The sequence below is a fragment of the Microcebus murinus genome, chromosome 15 (assembly GCF_040939455.1).
Source record: "Microcebus murinus isolate Inina chromosome 15, M.murinus_Inina_mat1.0, whole genome shotgun sequence".
Taxonomy (NCBI): Eukaryota; Metazoa; Chordata; class Mammalia; order Primates; family Cheirogaleidae; genus Microcebus; species Microcebus murinus.
The window spans coordinates 69,261,889-69,284,892 of record NC_134118.1 but is presented as its reverse complement, the minus strand read 5'-3'; the positions used below and the strand labels follow the sequence as shown (position 1 = coordinate 69,284,892).

Here is a 23,004-nt window from a genome sequence, read left to right as displayed (position 1 = left end):
GAAGAGGGAAAGGCCAGTAACATGGTGATTAAAAAAATTTATACTAAAGAGCAAAAATAATCTAATCTTTCCAGAGTTATTTTGAAGGGAAATATTTATGCACAAATGGATATTCAATTGATCTATTTCTGACCAGGGGCTCCACTTCTCTGGCTATTTCTTCCTTAGAGTGTGGGTAGCCCTCACATAGTCACTATTTGAAATGTAAAATCTTTATCTATGGGGAGACTGGGGAGACTTCATTTTTTTTCTTCTTTTTTTTTTTTTAGAAGATTCTAAAAAGGGGCTTCAAGAATCAATCTGTGAAAAGAGTAGGAAATTTAATTTTCATCAAGTGTTTAAATATAGGAGAATAAAAAATGCAAATAGGTGGTCCTATCGATGAAAAAATAATACAAAATAAATAAGCTTAAATCACTGAATAAATTGACATAAAATAGGAGAACAAAGCTTCCTAATGTGAGGGCAAGGATTTCCAAAATTTTGAAGGAATACAGATCGATTGTATTTATTTACCTGTTTTGATTCATAAACTATCCTCTCTGCAACCCCAATTAGTATATGAATTACATCCATGTTGACTACTAAGAAGAGCCTGTGATAATGTAGTTTCCAACAACATGCTTTATTAACTACATTCTCGTGACCAGAATCAGTGGTAAAAGGAATGGGATTGTTTTACCCCAGAATATCTTAAATACTCATATTCAGATTTACATATGTATATCCAAACTGAGCCCCTTCTATTTTTGTCCTCTTTTGATTCAATAGTTTTCCTCACTCCCAGCCCTGCCTTCTGTGCCCAAATTAGACTTGCGTGTCTGGATTCTTGTCATACCCATTAGTACGAAATGGGCAGGCTGAATGTGCTAGGCCACACTATTCAGTACCTACTCCGTCCTTTATTGCTGACAGTTTTAATATGTGCTGGCTTCCTTCCAATTGGGCAAAACTTATGATTATGTAATTTTAAAATATGCAAAGAACCTGATGTTTACTTTCCATGTATTTTATAGACAGTTGTTGTTGTTTTACTATTTCTTTACATTTAGTTTTGTTTTCTTTTTTTTAAAGCAAATCTGCTTTCTTTCACTTGATCTACTTATTTCCAAAGTACTTTTAGATTTTTTTTCGTATTTTATTTTAGTCTCCATCAGATTATATTACATAGCTGAAAATTTTTTTCTATTAACCATCTAAGCATAGGGAAGTACATACGCCAAAATATTACATTATTAAAGCCAGGTACAGAGGCTCATGCCTCTAATCCTAGCACTCTGGGAGGCCAAGGTGAGAGAGCCACTTGAGGCCTGGAGTTCAAGACCAGCCTGAATAAGAACGAGACCTGGTCTCTACTAAAAATAGAAAAAATTACACACCTGTCGTGCAGCTACTCAGGAGGCTGAGGCAGGAGGATCTCATGAGCCCAGGAGTTTGAGGTTCCTGTGAGCTAGGCTGACGCCACGGCACGGTACTCTAGCCTGGGCAACAGAACGAGACTGTCTCAAAATAAATAAATAATTATATTTGTTCTTGCCAAAGCCAGTGCCTGACTGTCAAGATGGAATGAGGCTGATGAGAAAAGCTTTGAAAAGCTACAAACATGAGGTGTATTAAGTGTCACCAGGTGGGAAATATGGGTTAAAGGCCAGAGAGTGTGGGATAAGAAGCAGGAGGAATTAATGCAACATATTTGGGCTTTAGTTTCTAACATAAACGCTTTCCATTACTACGAATAGTTAAAAGGAAGAATAGCTCCTTTACACTAAATTCTGTAAAGGGAAGGACCACATACAAGATAATCCAGATTTCATTCTAAACTTATGGCAATGTTGAAAATCATCTTGGATGGAATTATTAGAAATAAGGAAAATAGTGGCACCTATGAAATAGAAGGCACAATTTATTATATTCACAAAACAATCACAATTTGCAAATGTTCAGGTTCTTAATGAATCTTTATTTAAGTGAGCAGGTAGACGAAGCTTTAACAAATATAGAGTTAGAGAAAATAAGCATGCTACCAAAAAAGCCATCTGCAAATGTAAAATACAGAGGGGAGGCAGAGGATTCTAAAACATCCTCAGGAAATAAATGTGCAGTTAGTAGTACTCAGAAATAATGTAAGCAGAGAATGAGGCTGGATGTGAATGAGTATGAAAATTACAAAGGCACTTGAACAAAAGTAAGAAAGCATGTGTCAAATATCGCATCACGCTAGAAATTGCTACTAAAACAAAGAAGAGTTAAGAGTAAGAATAAACTATTAGAAAAACCATCATTATGATGGAGGACTCACTTATAAAGTAAGTAAGCAGAACAGTTATAAATATGTTCAGGGGAAAAAACCATAGTGAACAAGAATATAGCATGGTTTCAGTTACACTGTATTCAAAGAACATAGTACATAATATACTTGAAAGAAAATAAAATACCTTATTCTTGAGCTTTGTTAGACTTTTTAAGTGCCTTCATTTACCTTGAGAAACACTTGTTCTTCCCAATGCACAGAAACAACTGATATCAATAAAACGTGTGAGTTCACCAATAAGGGTTGGATTTTCTGACCTCTTGGTGAAAATATTATAACATTTATTAGAGGACAATATACTATAGTCAAAAGATAATTAAATTAGGACCCAGGTTCAAGTTTAGTTTTGATCTTTTACTAGCTGTGTGACTTTGGACAACAAATCTGATTTCTTTTAGCTGCTTCATTTATAAAATGTGTGTACTAATTATTCCTCAAAGGGATAACTTGAGAATTAAATATGAAGCATTTAGTGCTCTCCTCAGGACTGGTAAATATTAGCTCTCTCTCTTTTTCCTACAAATCCTGAAGGTTCTGGCAAAGCTTGAACCCAGCGATATCATTGCTGAGCTACATAGTAAAGAAAATAGTAGTGCCTACTAATAGGCATGTGAAGTAAATCCATTAATGCTTACAAAAAAATTAGCTAAAAAATGGTAGCTTCACTTTTTCATCATATTCCTTCAGGGAATGTCCGCAATATAAAAAGCTTGAATTCCAGGTACCTGACAGCAGAGGACGGTCGGTATTGCTTGCAATCAGAGATAAGCTCAGTGTGAACAAAACGTCGCATGATTCGGAGGCAGAAATAGAACAGTCAACATTATGCAGAGTGCGGTGCCATGCCCCCTGTGGGCACTCAAACATATAATCCATGGTGATTATGACAATGATGAACAGGACCAGGCCCTGCAATCAGTGTCTAGAGCCATTAACGAAAAGCCGTGCATTTAGGAGGAGGGACGCTGCTGCTCCGTGGCGTTGGCTGAGTGTGTTTCCACGCGCTGGGTTACAGGGCACTGATTTGAGTCGTGTGGGGCTTTGAGAAGACAGAAAATGGCCTGTTTTGTGACCCAAATAAAACGCTGGCTGTCTATCAAGAAACCATTTCCAATATCTGCCCTAAACACTTGTTTACATTTTTTTTTTTTCTTAAAGGTTCTATCTTAGGGATAGGAAAAACATTTTCTGCAAGTTAGTTGTATCAGAAGGCTAGAACTTTAGGACATAGTTTAGAAAGTGCTTTAACTATCTGATGTAAGGACAAGAAAGGCTCCATTTTCAAATTAGGTATTGCCCAGAAGAGAGAGGGAGAAGAGGTGGGTAAATAAATAAACAAATGGAACAAAAAGAATTGAGAGATGTTTCTCTGTATTGGCTACAGTAAACTTATGGCAGAAAATTCTTGTCCCTTGCTACTATCTATCCTCCCCTTCTTCCTTATTCACAGAACTCCAATTTGCTGGAGGTGATTATCAATGTTCCTGGCTTCATAGGTAAATTTATTCATTTCCACAAACTCCTTTGCAGCTAAGGAAAGCTATGTCACCCAGTTCTGGCCAATAGACAGACATGTCTAGGGACAGCAGCCCTTCTCAAGACAAGACGAAGTCTTGTGAGAAGGTGTGTACTTTTCCCCTTTCATTCTGCCTGGAATGGGGGGGTGCCTAGAGAGGCAGCGGCCATCTTGCCAACATGAACACTGTCTTAAGCCATTAGGGCTGCTGTAACAAAACACCTTCGCTTGGGCAATTTGTAAACAACAGAAATTGATTGCTCACAGTTCTGGAGGCTGGGAAGTCCAAGGTCAATTACAAGCAGATTCAGTGTCTGGTGAGGACTATACCTCATAGATAGCACCTTCCATGTGTTCTCACAGGGTAGAAAGGCAAACAGCTTCCCCCAGGCCTCTTTTATGACACTAATCCCATTTGTAAAGGCAGAGCCCTCACGACCCAATCACCTTCCAAAGGCCTCACCTCTTTTTTTTTTTTTAATTTATTTATTTTTTATTACTTCATATTATGGGAGTACAAATATTGTTAGGGTTACATATCTTGCCCCTGTCCCCCCTTCCCCCATCCCGCTATGCCAGAGCTTCTAGCGAATCCAGCCTCCAGGTTAATACTATCACATTGGGCATTAAGTTTCAGTGTATGAATTTTGAGGGGACACAAACATTCAGACCAGAACAAGCACAAAGGCCACACACTGAGGACGGCGGAGTAGGGAAATGGAGGGAGTGTGAACCCTTCATGATTCTGCAGAGCTTCAGCTATTGCAGCCCTGGACTGCTATACCTGTACCTTTCCCTTTCATTTCACCTGTCTCCACAACAATGTGTACATGAGAAAAACGATCCAATTCTGTGTTTAAGCCCCTGTTTATTGGGTTTCCTATAGCTAAATGCCAAATATAATATCATGCAGAGTACAAACATACTTCCTTTTATTGCGCGTTGCTTTATCGCACTTCATAGATATTGCACTTTTTAAAAATTGAAGGTTGGTGGCAACCCAGCATCAAGCAAGTCTATGGGCGCCTTTTTTCCAACAGGATATACTCACATCATGTTTCTGTGTCACATTTTAGTGATTCTTATATTATTTCTAACTTTTTCATTGTTATTATATCTGGCACAGTGGTTTGTGATCAGTGATCTTTGATGTTACTGTTGTAATTGTTTTTGGAGCCATGAATCATAACCATACAAAATGATAAAATTAATCAGTAAATGTCATGTTTGTTCTGACTGCTCCATCGACCAGCGTTCCCTGTCTCTCTCCATCTCCTCAGGCCTCCCTGTTCCTTGAAACATAATAATATTGAAATTAGGCCAATTAACAACCTGACAATGACCTCTAAGTGTTAAAGTGGAAGCACAAGTTGCATATCTCTCACTTTAAATCAGAAGCTAGACATGATTAAGCTTAATGAGGAAGTCATGTCAAAAGCTGAGAGCGACTGAAAGCTAGGCCTTTTGTGCCAAATCATTAACCAAGTTGTGAATGCAAAGGAAAAGTTCTTGAAGGAAATTAAAAGTGCTACTCCAGTGGACACAGGAAAGGTAAGAAAATAAAAACAACCTTATTGCTGATATGGAGGAAGTTTGAGTGGTCTGGATAGAAGATCAAACCAGTCATAATATTCCCTTAAACCAAAGCATAATCCAGAGCAAGGCCCTAATTCTCTTCAATTCTATGAAGGCTGAGAGAGGTGAGGAAGCTGCAGAAGAAAAGTTGGAAGCTAGCAGAGACTATTCATAAGGCTTAAGGAAAGAAGCTATCTCCTTAGCATAAAAGTACAAGGTAAAGCAGCAAATGCTCATATAGAAGCTACACAGCAAATTATTCAGAAGATCTAGCTAAGATCACTGATGAAGGTGGCTACACGAAACAACGGATTTTCAATGTAGAAGAAAACAGGCTTCTTTTGGAAGAAGATGGCATCTCAAACTTTCCTAGCTGGAGAGAAATTAAAGCCTTGCTTCAAAGCTTCAAAGGTGAGGCTGACTCTCTTGTTAAGGGTTACTGAAGCTTGTGACTTTAAGTTGAGGCCAATGCTAGTTTATCATTCCAAAATTCCGGGAACCCTCAAGAATTAAGCTATATCTACTCTGTCTGTGCTCCATAAATGAAATAGCAAAGCCTGGATGACAGCATATCTGTTCACACCATGGTTTGCTCAATATTTTAAACACACTGTTGGGATATGCTCAGAACAAAATATTCCATTCAAAATATTACTGCTCATTGACAATGCACCTGGTCACCCAAGAGCTCTGATGGAGATGTCCAAGGAGAGTCATGTTGTTTTCATGCCTGCTAACACAACATCCATTCTGCAAGGATCAAGGAGTAGTTTTTTTTTGTTTTTTTTTTTTTTTTTTTTTTTTTTTTAGACAGAGTCTCGCTTTGTTTCCCAGGCTAGAGTGAGTGCCGTGGCGTCAGCCTAGCTCACAGCAACCTCAAACTCCTGTGCTCAAGCTATCCTCCTGCCTCAGCCTCCCGGGTAGCTGGGACTACAGGCATGTGCCACCATGCCCGGCTCATTTTTTCTATATATATTAGTTGGCCAATTAATTTCTTTCTATTTATAGTAGAGACGGGGTCTCGCTCTTGCTCAGGCTGGTTTTGAACTCCTGACCTTGAGCAATCCGCCTGCCTCGGCCTCCCAAGAGCTAGGATTACAGGCGTGAGCCACAGCGCCCGACCCCAAGGAGTAGTTTTGATCTCTGAGTCTTATTATTTAAGAAATACATTTTGTCAAGCTATAACTGCCATAGACAGCAATTCCTCTAATGCATCAGAACAAAATAAACCAAAAACCTTCATGAAAGGATTAACCATTCTAAATGCAATTAAGAACATTCATGGGTGGGCACAGTGGCTCACACCTGTAATCTTAGCACTCTGGGAGGCCAAGACAGGAGGACTGCTTGAGCTCAGGAGTTGGAGACCAGACTGAGCAAGAGTGAGATCCTGTCTCTACTAACTAAAAATAGAAAAATTAGTGGGCATCGTGGCACGTGCCTGTAGTCCCAGCTACTTGGGAGGCTGAGGCAGGAGGATTGCTTGAGCCTAGGAGTAGGAGGTTGCAGTGAGCTATCATGACATCACTGCATTCTACCCAGGGCAAAAGAATAAGACTCTATCTCAAAGAAAAAAAAAAAAAAAAGAAAAAGAAAAAGAAAGAAAAGAAAAGAAAAAGGAAACTGGAAAAAAAAAGAAGAACATTCATGATTCATGGGAGGAGGTCAAAATATTAACATTAACAGAAGTTTAGAAAAAGCTGATTCCAACCTGCATAGATTATTTTGAGAAGCTCAAGACTTCAGTGGAGGAAGAAACTGCAAATGTGATGGCAATAGCAAGAGAACTAGAGTGAGAAGTGGAGTGTTAAGATGAGACTGAATTGCTGCAATCTTATGATAAAACTTGAATGGATGAGGAGTTGCTTCTTATGGATGAGCGAGGAAAGTAGTTTCTTGAGGTGGAATCTACTCCTGGTTAAGATTCTGTGAACACTGTTAAAATGACAACAAAGGATTTTAAATGTTGTATAAACTTAGCTGGTAAAGCAGTGGCAGTATTTGTGAGGACTGACTTCAATTTGAAAAGAAGCTCCACTGTGGGTGAAGTGCCATCAAACAGCATCACATGCTACACAAACATCTTCTGTGAAAAGGAGAGTGGCAACCTTCATTGCTGTCTTATTTTAAGAAATTGGCACCACCACTTCAATCTCGGCAACAACCACCCTGACCAGTCAGCAGCCATCAACACCAAGGCAAAAGCCTCCACCAGCAAAAAGATTACAGTTCACTGAAGGTGCAGATGATCATTAGCATGTTTTGGCAATAAAGCATTTTTTAATAAGGTATGTACATTCTTTTTCAGACACAATGCTATTGTGCACTTACTAGACTACAATATAGTGTAAACATAACTTCTGTACGCACTAGGAAACCAAAATATCCATGTGACTCACTTTATTGCAATATTGGCTTTATTACAGTGGTCTGGAACTGAACCCACGAGATCTGCCAGGTGTGCCTATATGTGTTATTGGCAGAATTGTTTTTAAGTTTAAAAGAGGCTTGGAAACCTAATTGGGATTGGATAATCCCTAAGGAGAGTTTTTATTGTAAAGATTACGTTAAATGGAGGCTGCCTGGGAGGAAAAAGACAAAGAAAGATTCGATCTACACTTACTCATTCCACAGGTAACTCTGAGTCCAAAGTCTACCTAAAAGGGACAGTGTTGCCTGCTCTGGCAAATTTCCTTAAAGACACTTATCTTTTAAAGCCAAAAACCTTCTACCTGGACCTAACAGGAGAAAAAACATCTGAGATAGAGATAGAAAATAAAGAGGCATTTGTATCAAGTACACAGCAGAGTATTAAGACTCAGTTTTCCCTACAATGGGGTACTGAGACCCAAGTCCTCCAAGAAAGAGACTACCCTGTCTGCAATTCCAGACCTCACCTGATTAAGCCTGAACCCTACCTCATCTTGCCTTGACTTTCGTCCTGGAAAAGCCCATCCTGACAGCTGGCATTCACCGCTAGCCCTGATTCTGGCAGTTTCTTGGCCTGTATGAAGTTAAACCTGCCTGCTCAACCACTTAATCACTCAAACCCAGCTGTGCTGTTGTGGCTTCAAGCTCCCAGTAAGAAGATCCACCGCTCTTTTTTCCATAGCCTTAATTTCTCTCTATGCTATGTAGCTGCATGAGAAGAAAATAGAGGGGAGCCAAAGCAACAGAATGTCTTAGCTGATAGATATGGAAAAGGGCAAATTAAGAGCTTTTTAAAAATTAGGCAGGTTTTCAGCAAACTCCATAAAGTAATCACAAGGCTAATGCTGAAGAACTCAATATAGCATTTCCAGAGTGTGTTTTTTAGAACAATTTTCAATGATCAAATAGATTTGGGAAACAGTGTTCCATACTTCCCCCTTGAAGGTCTACAATGAGACCCTTAGAAGTCCACATAAAGGAAATTCTTTTTCTTTTTCTTTCTTTAACCCAATGTTTCATACAAATTCATTTTTCTTGGAATACTATTTTCAAACACAATTTGAAAAGTGCTAGCCCTAAAGAATGAGGTCAATTTTTAAAATAATTGAGGGGAGGGTATATTTTGGCATCAAGCAAGAGTCAAGATGGTTTATAGTGTATTCAATAAATAATATCTGAACTGGGTTAAAGAAGCTCAAAATTTTAAAGATCCTGAATTAGACAATAGGCATTTGTTTTCTTAAACTTTGCTCTAAAACATAAGGTTTAAATGCAAAGTACGCATCTGATGCCATTTAATTCTAGTTAGTTAAATATCACTTTTTGCTGTTAATGTTTAGAAAATTTCACTGTTAAAAGTCTGAATTTCAGAGGAAACACACACAATGACTATTAGTTTGGTGCCTGTGACCAATGTTCCTCTGAAACCTGGTGACACTATTCTAATAGCAGCAAAAGTAGCTAGGAAAAAAAGGTCAGTTTTTTAAAGGCTGAAGCTTCACGCTTGTAATGGTAAAAAAAAAAAAAAAAAAGAAAAAAGTCATTATATTAGTATCATTTATCAGTGTATACACATGAATGTGCATACACATAGATATAGACACATGAATATATATGTATGTGTACATATATCTAGATATTTGCTAACACTTGTATATACATATATAACACTGAAGATTATTTATTTGTTCTGACCATCAAGAGATATTTTTAATGGCTATGAAAAGAATACTACAGAATGAGCAGTACAAATCTGAAACATTAAATAGATACGTCAGCAAGTGAGAGATCCATGGATAATTTGTGAATCACAGGGAGGGAGGAAATTAATATTTTCAGGCCAAAAGCTTACCAAAAGACTTCACTATGTCTTTAATTTCATTTTCTTAATTTCATTACATAAAATAATTTAAATAATCTTAAATCTTTTTTCTTTTCTAATTTTAGAATTTTTCTTTAAGTACTATTTTAGCAGTATCCCGCAATCTTCAAAGGCTGCATTTTTATTATGATTTTACTCAAATTAAGTTTTCATTTTATATATCTGACTTAATATATCAGAAAAAGGAACCCCTATGTGGTTAAGCCACCATAGTTGTGTTTCTGTTATAGTCAGCTGAACATAATCCCTAATATCAAAAGATGAAGTTTTAGGAAATCCAAACTTCTGCCTTAGTTACATTTTTACATTTTCTACTCTTCTAGAATAGTTTCTCTAAAGAATAAACTCTAAAAGTTACTATGTTATCATGCAAAGAACTCAGTGTGGACTCTCCCCCATTATGCATCATTTTGGTAATCAAAAATCGTCCAAGTAGTGTTTTTCCCTCTTTGAAATATCACCACTTTTTCTAAAATGAAACATTAAGTCCAGACTATACTGAGGAAGATTGCTGACTGCCCGTCTGTGAAACAATTCAACTTCCTACACGGTTTGAAAGACATTCCCAAGGTGAAATTTGTACAAAATTATTTTCATATCTAGAATCTCTGCAAATGTGTTTCTGTAACTGGCTCGGCCTTTTCTATCTGACTTGAAGTTATGCTTAACCCATTTCTTAGGGAGAGTTTTGAATTCCCAATATGCAGTGCTAATCCCTTTCGCATTAGCACTCAACCTCAGAAGCAAGTTCTAACATGCGTGTGCTGAGTAATTAATCAAAACCATTTATAATCAAGCTGTCACATAAATGTCTACGGAAGCAGACTTCCACATCTAAGGCAGACAGTAATTTCAGTCGGCATTTAGGATATGGCTCTGGATGTCCCGGTTAAGAGTTAATAAATGAAAAGAATACAGTGTTTCTCAGTCTTGCTAATCTAAATTAGAGTATTTCCTAAAGGTGAGTGCTTGTCCCTGAAGGACTATAAAACATGTGCGTGTACATACACAACACAGGTGCACACACACACGCACCCCTTAGCATTTTCCAATTGCTTTACAAATGAAACCAGTGGAATGGAAAAAACCCAGGTGTCAGTATTTAGCAAGTAAGCAAAAAGCCTAGAATTTTAAATGCTAAATAGGTTTGGGTCTGATAAACCTTTCAAGTCCAAGTGATGAAAAATGGAAAATAGAGCCTATTGTGGTTTAATCACTAGTTTCAACTGGGTCCAGGACAATAATTAGATCAGAAATACCAAGGAATCCTTGTTTAGGCTTAACATATAAACTCTGAACCCTGTCTGCATAACACGAACAATTTCAAAATATTGTTCCTGTTTTTTGTTATTGAATGGGTTTCAAGACATCTACAAATTACATACATCTGAGTGTTTCTGTTGACTTTGGTAGACGACTAAAAGTTTGGGCAAGAAGTGATTTTTTTATTTGGCTGCTGAAATGAACCCCTCTGTTCTCTTAGAAATATAAATCCATTTAAATATATTATACTTGTGTTCTCATTAAGACATTAAATACAACAGATTAGATTCAATTGTTTCCTAAGTTTTGTTACTTACGCTATTGTGTGAGTAGAGATGGATATACATACAGCTGACAAGTTATCTTCCAGGTGACTGAAATGGACAGAGCATGCCCAAGTGCCTTAAACAAGCTCCCTATATTTATATCTGACCTTTCATTAATGATATAACCTTCTTCTATATGGTCTGTCAAGCTCAGGATTGAGTATTTTTGCTCAAACCTTGCACACCTCTGATTGTTTCGTGCTAGCAAGGTCCATCTGTTGCTGTCATTTCACCAGCTATCAATTCCAGTGTTATCTTGCTTCAAATCATGCCTCGACACAATCAAGCTGAGCTTGCCATGTCCTCAGAGTAGACAATGTGGTATATAAAGGTATAATTCAAGCATATCTGTTTTTTTAAAAAACTTTAGGCGCAAGACCATTTCTGTGCTCTCTTTTCCTTCTTTGTATTATAGCAGCAAGAAGGACTTAGCTTAGTCTCTGCTAGCCCTGTCAGCTGCCACTTCCTACCCTGTCCCTCTCCAAATGCCTGGCTATCCCTGACACAGGCCTAGCACACAGGCTGTTTATGTCATAAGAGTTTTCCCGTTACTCTTTATGCAAAGCTGGCAATCACTGAGCACAGCAACAATGAATCTACATGTAAAAAGATCTCAAACCTCTTTCTCTTGGTCTTTGGTCTAAAATGACAGCCTCTTTCAGAGACAAGAGCCGAGCTGAGCCGAAAGCCAGTAAGATTTCCGTTCTCAGCTTTTATTTTTTAAGGGAGCTTCTCACTAAACCCGCCCCCCACATTCAGCCTCAATCAAGGCAGATAATAGTTGTGCCTCTGCCTCAAGTGAAAATTCTGATTTTTAAAGAATAATTAGCCTGAGGTATCTTCTTACTGGAACAAATGTACTCCTCACCGGAAATTTAATTTTTATAGTAATTGCCTTCTAGGACCTGATCTCTTTTTGTCTTACAATTTGCCCAACAAAATATAGCTTATGTTGACATAGTTATTTTAATTCTTTGCATTAATAATCTGACAGGAATTGTGGGGGAAACTGTCTTCTAAAATGGTTGGCAACCAAATTGACAGTGTTAAATGAGGCTAATAGACCAAAGTGCTAATGTTTTTAATCCTTTCCAAAACTGCCAAATATGACAAATTTTAGAATTTTGCTGTGAAGCTTTAAAGTTCACATATCTTATGATGAATTATGGAAAATATTTAACTGACTAAGTCAGCTTCCCCTAGAAAATGCCATAACACAGCCTTGGTACCCCTCCTTTTCATCCTTGCTAATTAAATACCTAATACTTAGTTGAAATAGAGTCCTTTAAAGGTTGATATGTAAAATTTTAAAAAGCAGTTAATAAGCCAGGTATGGCTACAGGAGCCTGTAATCCCAGGTACTCAGGAAGCTGAGGTAGGATTGCTTGAGGCCAGGAGTTTGAGGGTGCAGTGAACTGTGATCTCAACTGTGAATAGCCACTGCACTCCAGACTGAGCAACATAGCGAGACCTTGTCTCTTAAAAAAAAAAAAAAGTAGATGATCTTTATCTTAGAATCCTCTTCCAGAGAAAGAAAGGAGAGTGCACAAGTCATTTTAAGAGCCTAGTACCTTGATATCAAAATTGGATAAGGACAATAAAAATGAAAAAGAATAATAGTTCACTTATGAACACAGATGAGAAAATACTAAATAAAATATTAGCCAAATAAATTCACAATAAATGTATTAAGAACGATACAGTGTGAATAGGTAGGATTATCCCAGGAATGCCGGAATGGTTTGCTGATCAAAACTCCATCAGTGCACCCACCAGCTTGCAGACAGCCGAACACGAGGAGGTTCCTGGAGAGCCCTGGTGGTTCCTGGCACGCCCAGGGAGGCACGGAAGCTCCCCACCCCTCCCCTACATCTCGCCTTACACATCTCTTCATCCGTATCCTTTATAATAAACTGGTAAATATAAAACAAGAAACTTCATCAATGTAATTCATTATAGTCATAGACTAAAAGGAGAAAAAGAATTATTTCAACAGAAGTAGAAAAAGCATTTAATCAAATGTTACACTTTCCTAAGAAGAAAACAAAAGAAAAACCACCAAAACTGGAAGCAAATGTAAAGTTCCTAACTTGTCTTATGATCTGTTTCTACCCACAGGACACTCTGACACCAAATGTGTGAGGTTGTTTTTTTCCTTCACAACAACCAATTGTCTGATTCTCCAGACACCAACTAAGGGTTGGACAACTCAATTCAATTCCAGCATTAACTGCCAGAGTTAGGGCCGACTTCACAGTTTAAGGGCTCCATCTCACAAAACCAACCCCAACTCCAGATGCCAGATGCAAATCCAGGCCTCTTGTTCTTATGGCAGCTATAAGTTGAGAATTCCCACGACCCCTCCAAATGTTCAATAATTTGCTAGAAAGCCTCACAGAACTCAGAAAGGCAGTTTACTTATATTTACTTAGTTATTATAAAGGAAATGACTCAGGCACAGCCAAATAGAGGAGATGCATAAGGCAAAGTATGGGGGGTGGGGTAGGGAACAGCTACACAGAGGTCCCCAAATCCTCTCCTGGCACTACCAGCTCAGCACCTGGATGTATTCACCAACCCAGACATGTATCCAATCTCTCCAGTCCCCATTCCCTTCCCAGAGGTTGGTGGATGGGGCTAAATGTTCCACCCTCTAATTATCTGGTCTTTCTGGTGACCAGTCCCATCCTGAGGCTATTTAGGTTCTCCACTTTCAGTCACCTCATTAGCTTAAACTCAGGTGTGATGGAAAGGGTGCCTTATGAATAACAAAAGACACTCCTTACCACATAGGAAATCACAAGGGTTTTAGAGCTCTGCGTTAGAAACCAGACACAAAGACAAAATATAGTTTTGTCTATATTTGTACTCTATAGCACACAAAAAGTATAAATACTTAAAAGACTCAGCTAGATGGTGCTTACTGAAGAAAGTTTGGACTGAACAAGACAAAGATATTTTTTATCACTACTGCTACCAGACTCTCAACGGAGGTTTTTCTAAGTTTTTCGTGTTCTTTGGGAAAAGAATTTTAGGATGCACCATGTAAGCCAAGTAAATGACAGCTTTTTATTGAAAGTGAAATTGCACTGTTAGGAAGGAGAGTGGGCTGCCTGGAAAGGGAGCAGCTGCAGTGAGAGGAAGTGGTTTTAGATCTTTTACAGTCTCACTGATTGAGGGGAAGAATATTTAAGGCCAAGGGGTTGGCTTATTCTAAGAATTTGAGTAGTAATTTCGGGAATTGGGTCTCCTCCCATTTTCATACTTTATATGGTTATCTTGGAATTGTTGTGGTGATTTTAAGGGTGGACAAACCTTAAAACCACAGTGTAAATGATACTGTAATTAGCAAAAGTTCACGTAAGGTGGCGGAGACAGCTGACTAGCCAGTTGAGGCTGGTTCTTGTCTGCAGTTGCCAGCCCCTCTAGTTAACTTCTGCCTTAGAGTTTATTTTAACACCTGCACTCAATCTTTAAACCCCTGCATCTGGTCTCAGCCCTGCCTCCTAGTATCCTACTCTAACACTACTACTGTTGAATACAGTACTGAAGACCCCGTAAGAGAAAGAACATAATTACCAATGATAAGAATTGGAAAGGGAAAGATAAGACTATCATCATTTGTAGATGAAACTAAGATGATCCTCACAGAAAACCCAAGAGACTGGCCAAACTAGTGTATCTAATAAATGAGTTAACTGAAATTGCTAGAGACAAGACAAACGTTAAAAATTAATAGCATTTTTCTACATCACTAATCTCAAAAGATTAGTTTCTTTTAAAGGTAATACATAAAACAAACAACAAAACAGTTATCTTTAAAAAGCAAGCCCCACTCATTTTATGAGCCTGTCATGAGCCCAAAATTTATTTATTTATAAACTGCAATTATGGACTTCACATACAACATAGTATAGAGGCTAAGAGCAGGATTGTCTGGACTCAAATCTTGGTTGTAAACTTATGCAAGTTATATAACCACTCTCTGCCTCAGTTTTTCTCATCTGTAAAATGAGAATACTACTACTTGCCAGTTGGGATGTTGTGAGAATTAAGTGGATAATACCTGGAAAGCACTTAAACCAGGTGTCTTCAAACTACAGTCCACGGGCTACATGAGGGTGCTTTTGCCTGTTTGTTTTTTTACTTCAAAATAAGATATGTGCAGTATGCATAGGAATTTGTTCATAGTTTTTTTTAAAACTATAGTCTGGCCCTCCAACAGTCTGAGGGACAGTGAACTGGACCCCTGCTTAAAAAGTTTGAGGACCCCTGACTTAAACAGTACCTAGTACAAAGTCAGTGCCTTATAAATATTATTTATTTTTATTATTATGGAACTAATGCATTAATCCACTAGGAACTTTAACCACATCAGACCAATCTGGCTCAACTTTTATGTAAAAAAGGTATGAGTTGTTTTACAGTTGCCTTGGACCCCCAGGTTGAGGGTCACGTAAGCAGAGCATGCCCAGAGGAACCAAGTATGCGACCTCAGGTAGAATCTAAGTGCTTAGACCGAGGAACAGGAACTGAATTATGAAGTGGACACCACACAGCAGCATCCAGGATCCCATCAGATTGAGGCCTGGTGGCACCTCACGGAGGGACCCAGTCGGAGTACATTTCCCGGCATCACCCCATCGAAAGGTCCTAGCAGATCACACTTCATTACCCTCTGACTATAAAAACCAGCCCAAACCCCTTGTCTGGGGACACACTGCTTTGGGAACTATCCCCAGGGTGCTCCTTACTCGTGCCAAGTAATTAAACTCCGTTGCTATAACTGCCTTGGCCATGTCTGCTGGCCTGATGCCCGCCAAGCAAACGAGCCCCTCTGTTAGGGAGGTGACAGGACTATTTCTCTCAAAATTAAAATATTAAAAAAAACTTAATAGAAGAGTAAAAGTGTTAACATTTTTTTCTCTTCCCCAGTTGGGTGTACACATTTCACACTGGAGTCCAGTGCCTTACACAGTAGAAACCAATTAAAAATATAATAGAAAATAATATGTCACTCAAAATATCAATCCACACCATGAAATAACTAGAAATTAAGCCAATAAAGAAAGCATACTACCTTCGCAGAGAAACTTATAAAATTTCTAAAGTTAATCAAATGAGACCTTAATGAAAGAAGACGTATTAACATTGTAAAGCTATTAATTTTTTCCCTCAAGTTTATCTACAAATTTAATGTATTTATAATTAACATCTCTGCAGAATTACAGGAGGAATATAAAACATTGATTCTAAATATAACTTAAACGTTTAAACACTTATAGAAAGCTAATGTAATTTTGCAAAGGGCAACTAAAAGTGAGAACTCACCTTCCAAGGTATTAAGAATTATTAAAATATCACAGTAATAAAAATAGTATAGAACTGGGGGAGGAACAAATAGACCAAGGAAACAGAAGAGAAGGACCAAACAGACTTATACATAAATGTGAACTTTACACATAACAAAGATGCCATCACAGATAAAAGACCTCAATGTAAACATAAATGTCTTAGTCAAATTTCCCTAGGTTATGCTGCATAACAAACCATCCCAAAGTCTCAGTGGCTTTCAACAATAAACGTTTTATTTCTTACTCACAAGTTTATGATCATGTAAGAGAACTCACATTCATTTGACCAAAGGTAGTCAAATGGCCTGTCCTGACAGTGGTTTGGTGAAGTCTCTTACTCTAGAGGAAGATATGTCAAGGATGGTGTTAATATTACAGAACCACTGGGAGGAAGCAAGTGGATAATTGGGCACAATAATCAATCTAGCATAATAAAACTATAAAGTTCAGAGAAAAAAAGCATAAGAAGGTATTTTAAATGACATTGGGATGAGCTCGGATTTGGGGAAAAGTGCAAATCATAATATACAATTACATTGATAAATTTGAATAAATAAAAAGTAAAAATTTTTGTTCAGGGTAGAAAAAACAGCTAACATACGATGGATTGTGAAAGGAAATTAGCATTATACAAGAGGCGATTTTCTAAAATACGACAAGCGCTCATAAATCACTGGACGATAAACTTCAAGAGAGCAGGAATTCTGTTTCTGGCTTAATCGCTGTTGTATCTCCCCTGCTCAGACGAGCACCTGGCAACAAGCGTTACTCTTTCCTGATAAACCTCCTTACTGTTTTCCAGTCTCAAGATTTTTCCCAATTCACCCATTCTTCAAGCCGGATCTATTAGTTTCTTGTTAATGCTATAACGAATTACCACAAAGTCAGTGGCAACAACACAAATTCATTCTCTCACAATGATACAGACTTATTCTCTAACTGTTCTAAAGGTCAAAACCTCAAAAATCAGTCTCACAGGACTGAAGTCGAGATTTCAGCAGGGCTGGTTCCTTCTGGGTGTTGGGGGGTAGAGATCTGTTTCCTTGCTCTTTCTCACTGCTAGAGGTCACCAACGTTCCTTCGACTGTGGCTCCTTCCTCCTCATAGGCATCAGCCTAGCGTGGTCACACCTCCTTCACTGACTCTGTTCTGTCCTCACTTCAGCTTTTCCGTCTTTGACTCTCTGGTCTCCCTCTCACGGGGCCCCTTGTGGTTACACTGGGCCCAACCCCACAATGGAGGATAATCTCCCCCATCTCAAAATCAGCAATATAATCACGCCTCTGGGGCCTTTTTGTTAGGTTAAGGAAACACATTCACAGGTTCCAGGGGTGAGGACATGAACACTTTTGGGAGGCCGTTATTCAGTCTACCACAGCAAGGTTTCTCAACCTTAGCACAGCGGACATGGTTGGCTTTGATCATTCCTTATTACGGTGGTGGCTTGTCCCCTGCATTCTAGGGCGTCTAGCAGCCTCCCCACCCTCCGCCCACTCAGTGCCAGGAGCACATCCCCCTCCCCCAGTTATGACCAAATGTCTCCCCAGGGGCAAAACTGCCCAAGGTTGAGACCTACCACTTCGTCCTAGTCTAGCGATCATTTTGAAAGCTAATCCAATCATATGGCTCCCCTTGTAGAATTCTTTATTCATTCCCCATTAATGTTAAAATAATATGCACATTTCATGGCATATCATATTTCTCATAATATGGCTTTGCTTATTTCTCCTGGTTATTTCCCTGTCTTGCCTAGTTTTCTGTCTGCCCCTCTCTTCCTATCCTTTTGTCCTCCCAATATGCTTATAGTTCCCCAGAACATGAGGTTCTCCCACACTTCATGGCTTTGTAAATATTTTTTCCTCCATCCACCTAGAAAGCCCCATCTATTCATCATCTGATGAACTCTTACTTACTCCTCTTAAAAATCTAGCTTAGACATCTGGGAAGCTGAGGCCCTTCCTAGGTATGCTCTGAACATTTTGAGAGTTACCTCTATTAGAGACCTGGTATTTATTCCTCTTTTCCTTGAACTAGTCTGTGAGCTGTTTAGATCTCCTACCATCATCTGTATTTATGGGTTCAGCACCCTTCCTGGAACATATTGTCCAATAACTGTCTTTTGAATGCTGGAGTAAATGGTGGATTTCATGCCTCAACTTGAATAAACTCTCCAGTGGCTGAGATTGATGAAGAATGTTGTTCCAAGATAGTCACAGGAGATCATTAGCTTTTGTTTTTCAAAATAGAAAAGAAATGAATTATCTTACCTTCTTTCATGGAGAGAATTTTTCAGAACAGGATTATTTTGGTTCTTTTGTGAGTATTTAATAATCAGGTAAATTTTTCTTTTTTCAAAATTAAGGTTCACGCTCAGAAGCTACTTTTACTTAATGTGTTTAAAGTTGAAAAATAAATTAGAAAGAAATCCCTTCCAAGAGAATCTGGCAAAACAAAGCTAGAATTAAAATAAACACCACAATCATGGATTTCACAACACCATGAAAAGGCTAGGCATGTCAGAGAAGTTTCCTGTATCAAGAGGGCATGGTTGATTTTGCAATTTAGATTTTGACTTTGCAGGCAGAAAACTGTCACCTAGGCATTTCCAGCCTTCACAATGTAACAAAACCAACTGATTTGCAAAGTCTCAACATTTGTTTATATGCTTCAAACAATAAAAGTGTCAAAATGGATTCTGTTGCTGTGCATTTTATTCTTCTTCTGGTAGTCTAATGTAAAAGTTTCTCTTAATGTTTAGAAACTGGAGACACTTTAGTAAATACTACCAAAAACACCTGCATATAATGCTCACTAATGATGATTTCCTCGATTCAAAGCTCAAATTAAGAAGGTGTTGAGAGAAGATGGATGCTATCTCAGTACTTGTTAACTATATTCAGGTAATTTATGTAAAACACCAAAATTAAAGAAATTTCCCCCATGCTATATTTTTATCATTCCAGCTAAAAATCTGCCCACAGACTTTGTAAGAAGGGTATAAACAAAGTTTCATTACCCAAAATATGTCAAAACATATTATGCTAAAGGAAGACTTTTAGATTGTCTTTAATTCCCACATAAGGCTGACTGAAAGGTTTTCTTTTCTCAAGTTGTTGCTAAAAATATTTGGTTCAGAGCCAGCGTAACATAATTGATGTTGCTGAAAACATTTAGCTAAAACTAAGGCTTGCCTCCTTGAATCCCAAATCTGTAACCTTGAGCAAGTAACTGAACCTCTAAGTGCTTCCGTTTTTTCATGTGTAAAGTGAGGATAACAATAACAGTTCCAACCTCAAAGGGTGACTATGAGGATTGAGAGTCAATATTTGCAGTTTGCCAGGTGCCTGGAAGCACTAAGTATCTGGGATTATTATTAGAGAAAACAGAGAAACTTGGTACTTTAGATTTTTCAAAGGGTTATGAACTCAGCATCGTGCATGAAACTCGACTCACCTCACAGCAATTGTGAGATCCATCCATTATTCCTTAATGGAGAATAAGCAAATAAGGGGTCCAAACTCCAGGCTGGGCTCCTGTTTATGGCCTGAATGGAGTTCTAGATTTCAGATTCAGAACATAGGTTTTGTTAATTTGTGGGTTTGGGATCCCTATACCTGCTCGTAAGTTTCATTAGCTGCCTATTTATTATCCCAGGAAAATGAATTCTATTTTTCTTTTATTCTACGTTCTCCACAATATAGTTCCCAGGAATTTTTCCAGTGTTATCTACTATTACTTCCCTGCCTGACACTCTGCTTTAATCACTGTGTCTCAAATACAACACATCAAATATCTTCCCTGCTTAGACTTCCCTTAATTGCCCTTTCTACTTGCCTAGGGTCTCCGCTTCTGAAAAGACCCTCAGCTCCCATCTCTTCTCTGAGCATGTCCTAGACTACATCTCTTCTGAGTGACCTGTTGCGTCAATGCATTCCCCTAGTAGCTATATCCTTCTTTATACATACCAAGAGATCTGTCTTCCTTTTATTACATTTTGTAATGCCACTAACTCTAACTACATGGTAATTTCTTTGAGTACAACAGCCTACTTTGCTGGGCTCCACTTACCCAACGATCACAGGTTTGTCAACAATCCCACACCAAGCCCCAGGGACCGGGGGCGGGGGAGAGCCACAGCGCATGCGCCGCAGGGGCCGCCCCACCCCCGAGGTGGGCGGGGCCGGGCGGGGCGGGACGCGCGCGAGATTTGAAGTTGGTCTCCGCGGCGTCGGTGCGCGCGCGGAGGTTAAGTTGCAGCACCTGTCCTCGGCAGGCCCTGCCGCGACTGGGCCACGGTGCCGGCCGAGGAGATGGTGGAAGGGCCGGGTTGTACTCTGAATGGAGAGAAAATTCGGGCGCGGGTGCTCCCGGGCCAGGCGGTGACCGGCGTGCGGGGAAGCGCTCTGCCGAGCCTGGAGGGCCGCGCGCTGCCGCACGCTGCGGCCTCTTCCCAGGTGAGCTACCTGTAACTGGCCATGGTGCCAGCAGGGGGGACGTGGAATAAAGACCCCATCAGGTTTCCAAGGTCCAGAGTGTCATCTCTTTGCTCTGGTCCAGGTCCCCTGGGGCCCCGCCTTTCCCAAAGTTTACCTTCACTTTCTGGGAGGGAGAAGCTCCCTAGAGCGCATGCGTGGGACGGGACTGCGGGCGCGCTGGGCTGGTAACCGCCTGAGCGAGACGCCCAGGGGAGAATCCACTGAAGGTGTTTTGTTCCGTGTCACCTTGCTTCATAACTTAGCAAAAGGTGATTTCTTATGTCTACGAGCTGCATTTTCCACTGTCGACGTCATCAAATCTCTGCAACCTCTGATATGTTTTTTCCTGCCCATTTTTAAGATGATAAGCTTTTAGCATAAAATTCTAGGACCTTGCTTGCCTAATGTTCTGTAAGTGGTAAATATATCACAACCAATATATAATTCTAAAATTGCACATAGAAAATTTAGCACTAACTTCCCACTCAACTTAATATTGCCATCTATTAATAATGAAGGGGCAGTGGAACCCAGTTCTGGTTCCCTTAAGTGAATTTATTTCTTTTTAACGTAAGTTGTAGCACAGCTTCTTGCCACTCACGCATTCATTGCAGGTGGTGTGATAGTGCTTTGGTAAGACCTTGTGCTAAAAATATTCTGATTAAGCTATCATGCTTTAAAAGCCCTGTAGATGTGTGGAGGATTGTATTTCATGGATATATGCAATATTGGGCTGTATTTCGATTTCTCCTGCAAAGCTTCCTTCTAGCCCTTAGTCCTGGAAGAAAAAGTTGCCTGCTATGAAATTAGCATATGCTTACAATGTGAAAGAATTAAAGTTCTAAGTCTGAGAAAGCACATTTCAAACTTGGAAAAAGAGTAAGTTTTAGGCCGGGCGCTGTGGCTCACGCCTGTAATCCTAGCTCTTGGGAGGCCGAGGCGGGCGGATTGCTCAAGGTCAGGAGTTCAAAACCAGCCTGAGCGAGACCCCGTCTCTACTATAAATAGAAAGAAATTAATTGGCCAACTGATATATATATATAAAAAAAATTAGCCGGGCATGGTGGCGCATGCCTGTAGTCCCAGCTACCCGGGAGGCTCTGGCAGAAGGATTGCTTGAGCCCAGGAGTTTGAGGTTGCTGTGAGCTAGGCTGACACCACGGCACTCACTCTAGCCTGGGCAACAAAGCGAGACTCTGTCTCAAAAAAAAAAAAAAAAAAAGAGTAAGTTTTGTATCTCCTTCCAATTGCCATTTAATTTTACTTATTTTGACTTGCTATGCCAGTATGTACTCTGTACCTATTTTTTTTAATTATAGTGTTTCTCAACATCATTTTAGGGTACCACATTGATACCCTGTGATATTTTAGATAGTTTCATAAGAATATTAATGTTTATGAAAATCATTCAACAAAATTTTGAATATTCAAGGCACCTGGGGAGTGAAAACAAACACCCTTGTGGAGCTGATACTTTAGTTGGGAAGATCATACAGACATTCTTTAAATATTATAATAGCATAAAGAAAACCTATACAGCTGGAAAAGGGAGAATGAGATTGAAGGGAGATGGTTTGAATTACATCTGGATTGGGGTGTATGAGGCAGACCATGGAGAGCTTTGTGAACCAGATTAGGGACTTTTTATTTATTCTAGGAGTCTTTGGGGTGTGATAACATTCATTTACACTTTGCAAAGATCCCTCTACTTGAAAAGGAAAGCCAGAGTAGACACTGCTCCCTGAGTTAGGGGACATCAACAGTAATCCAGGTAAGGAATTTGGACTCAAGTTCTGGTGGATGAGCTGAAGACAAGGGAAAAGAATCATTGTGTCAGAAGTAAAGGCACTAGGGCGTGGCAATGGATATGAT

At 39.2% G+C, this 23,004-nt stretch overlaps 1 protein-coding gene and 1 long non-coding RNA gene across 2 annotated transcripts in view; one reads left to right on the top strand and one right to left on the bottom strand.

Annotated features, from left to right (window-relative positions):
• The window catches only part of LOC105874669 (uncharacterized), a 66,980-nt gene extending 46,197 nt beyond the window's left edge, over window positions 1-20,783 (bottom strand). The window contains exons 1-2 of the long non-coding RNA XR_012923273.1: window positions 20,726-20,783; window positions 20,111-20,213 (exon numbers count right to left, since the gene is read on the bottom strand). This is a non-coding gene — a long non-coding RNA (uncharacterized LOC105874669). The remainder of the gene's footprint in view (window positions 1-20,110; window positions 20,214-20,725) is intronic.
• A 66-nt stretch (window positions 20,784-20,849) lies between these two features.
• The window catches only part of NEIL3 (nei like DNA glycosylase 3), a 42,095-nt gene continuing 39,940 nt past the window's right edge, over window positions 20,850-23,004 (top strand). Inside the window, exon 1 of the mRNA XM_012770729.3 lies at window positions 20,850-21,111. Within this exon, the coding sequence (XP_012626183.1) occupies window positions 20,968-21,111 (144 nt within the window). The 5' untranslated portion in view covers window positions 20,850-20,967. The remainder of the gene's footprint in view (window positions 21,112-23,004) is intronic.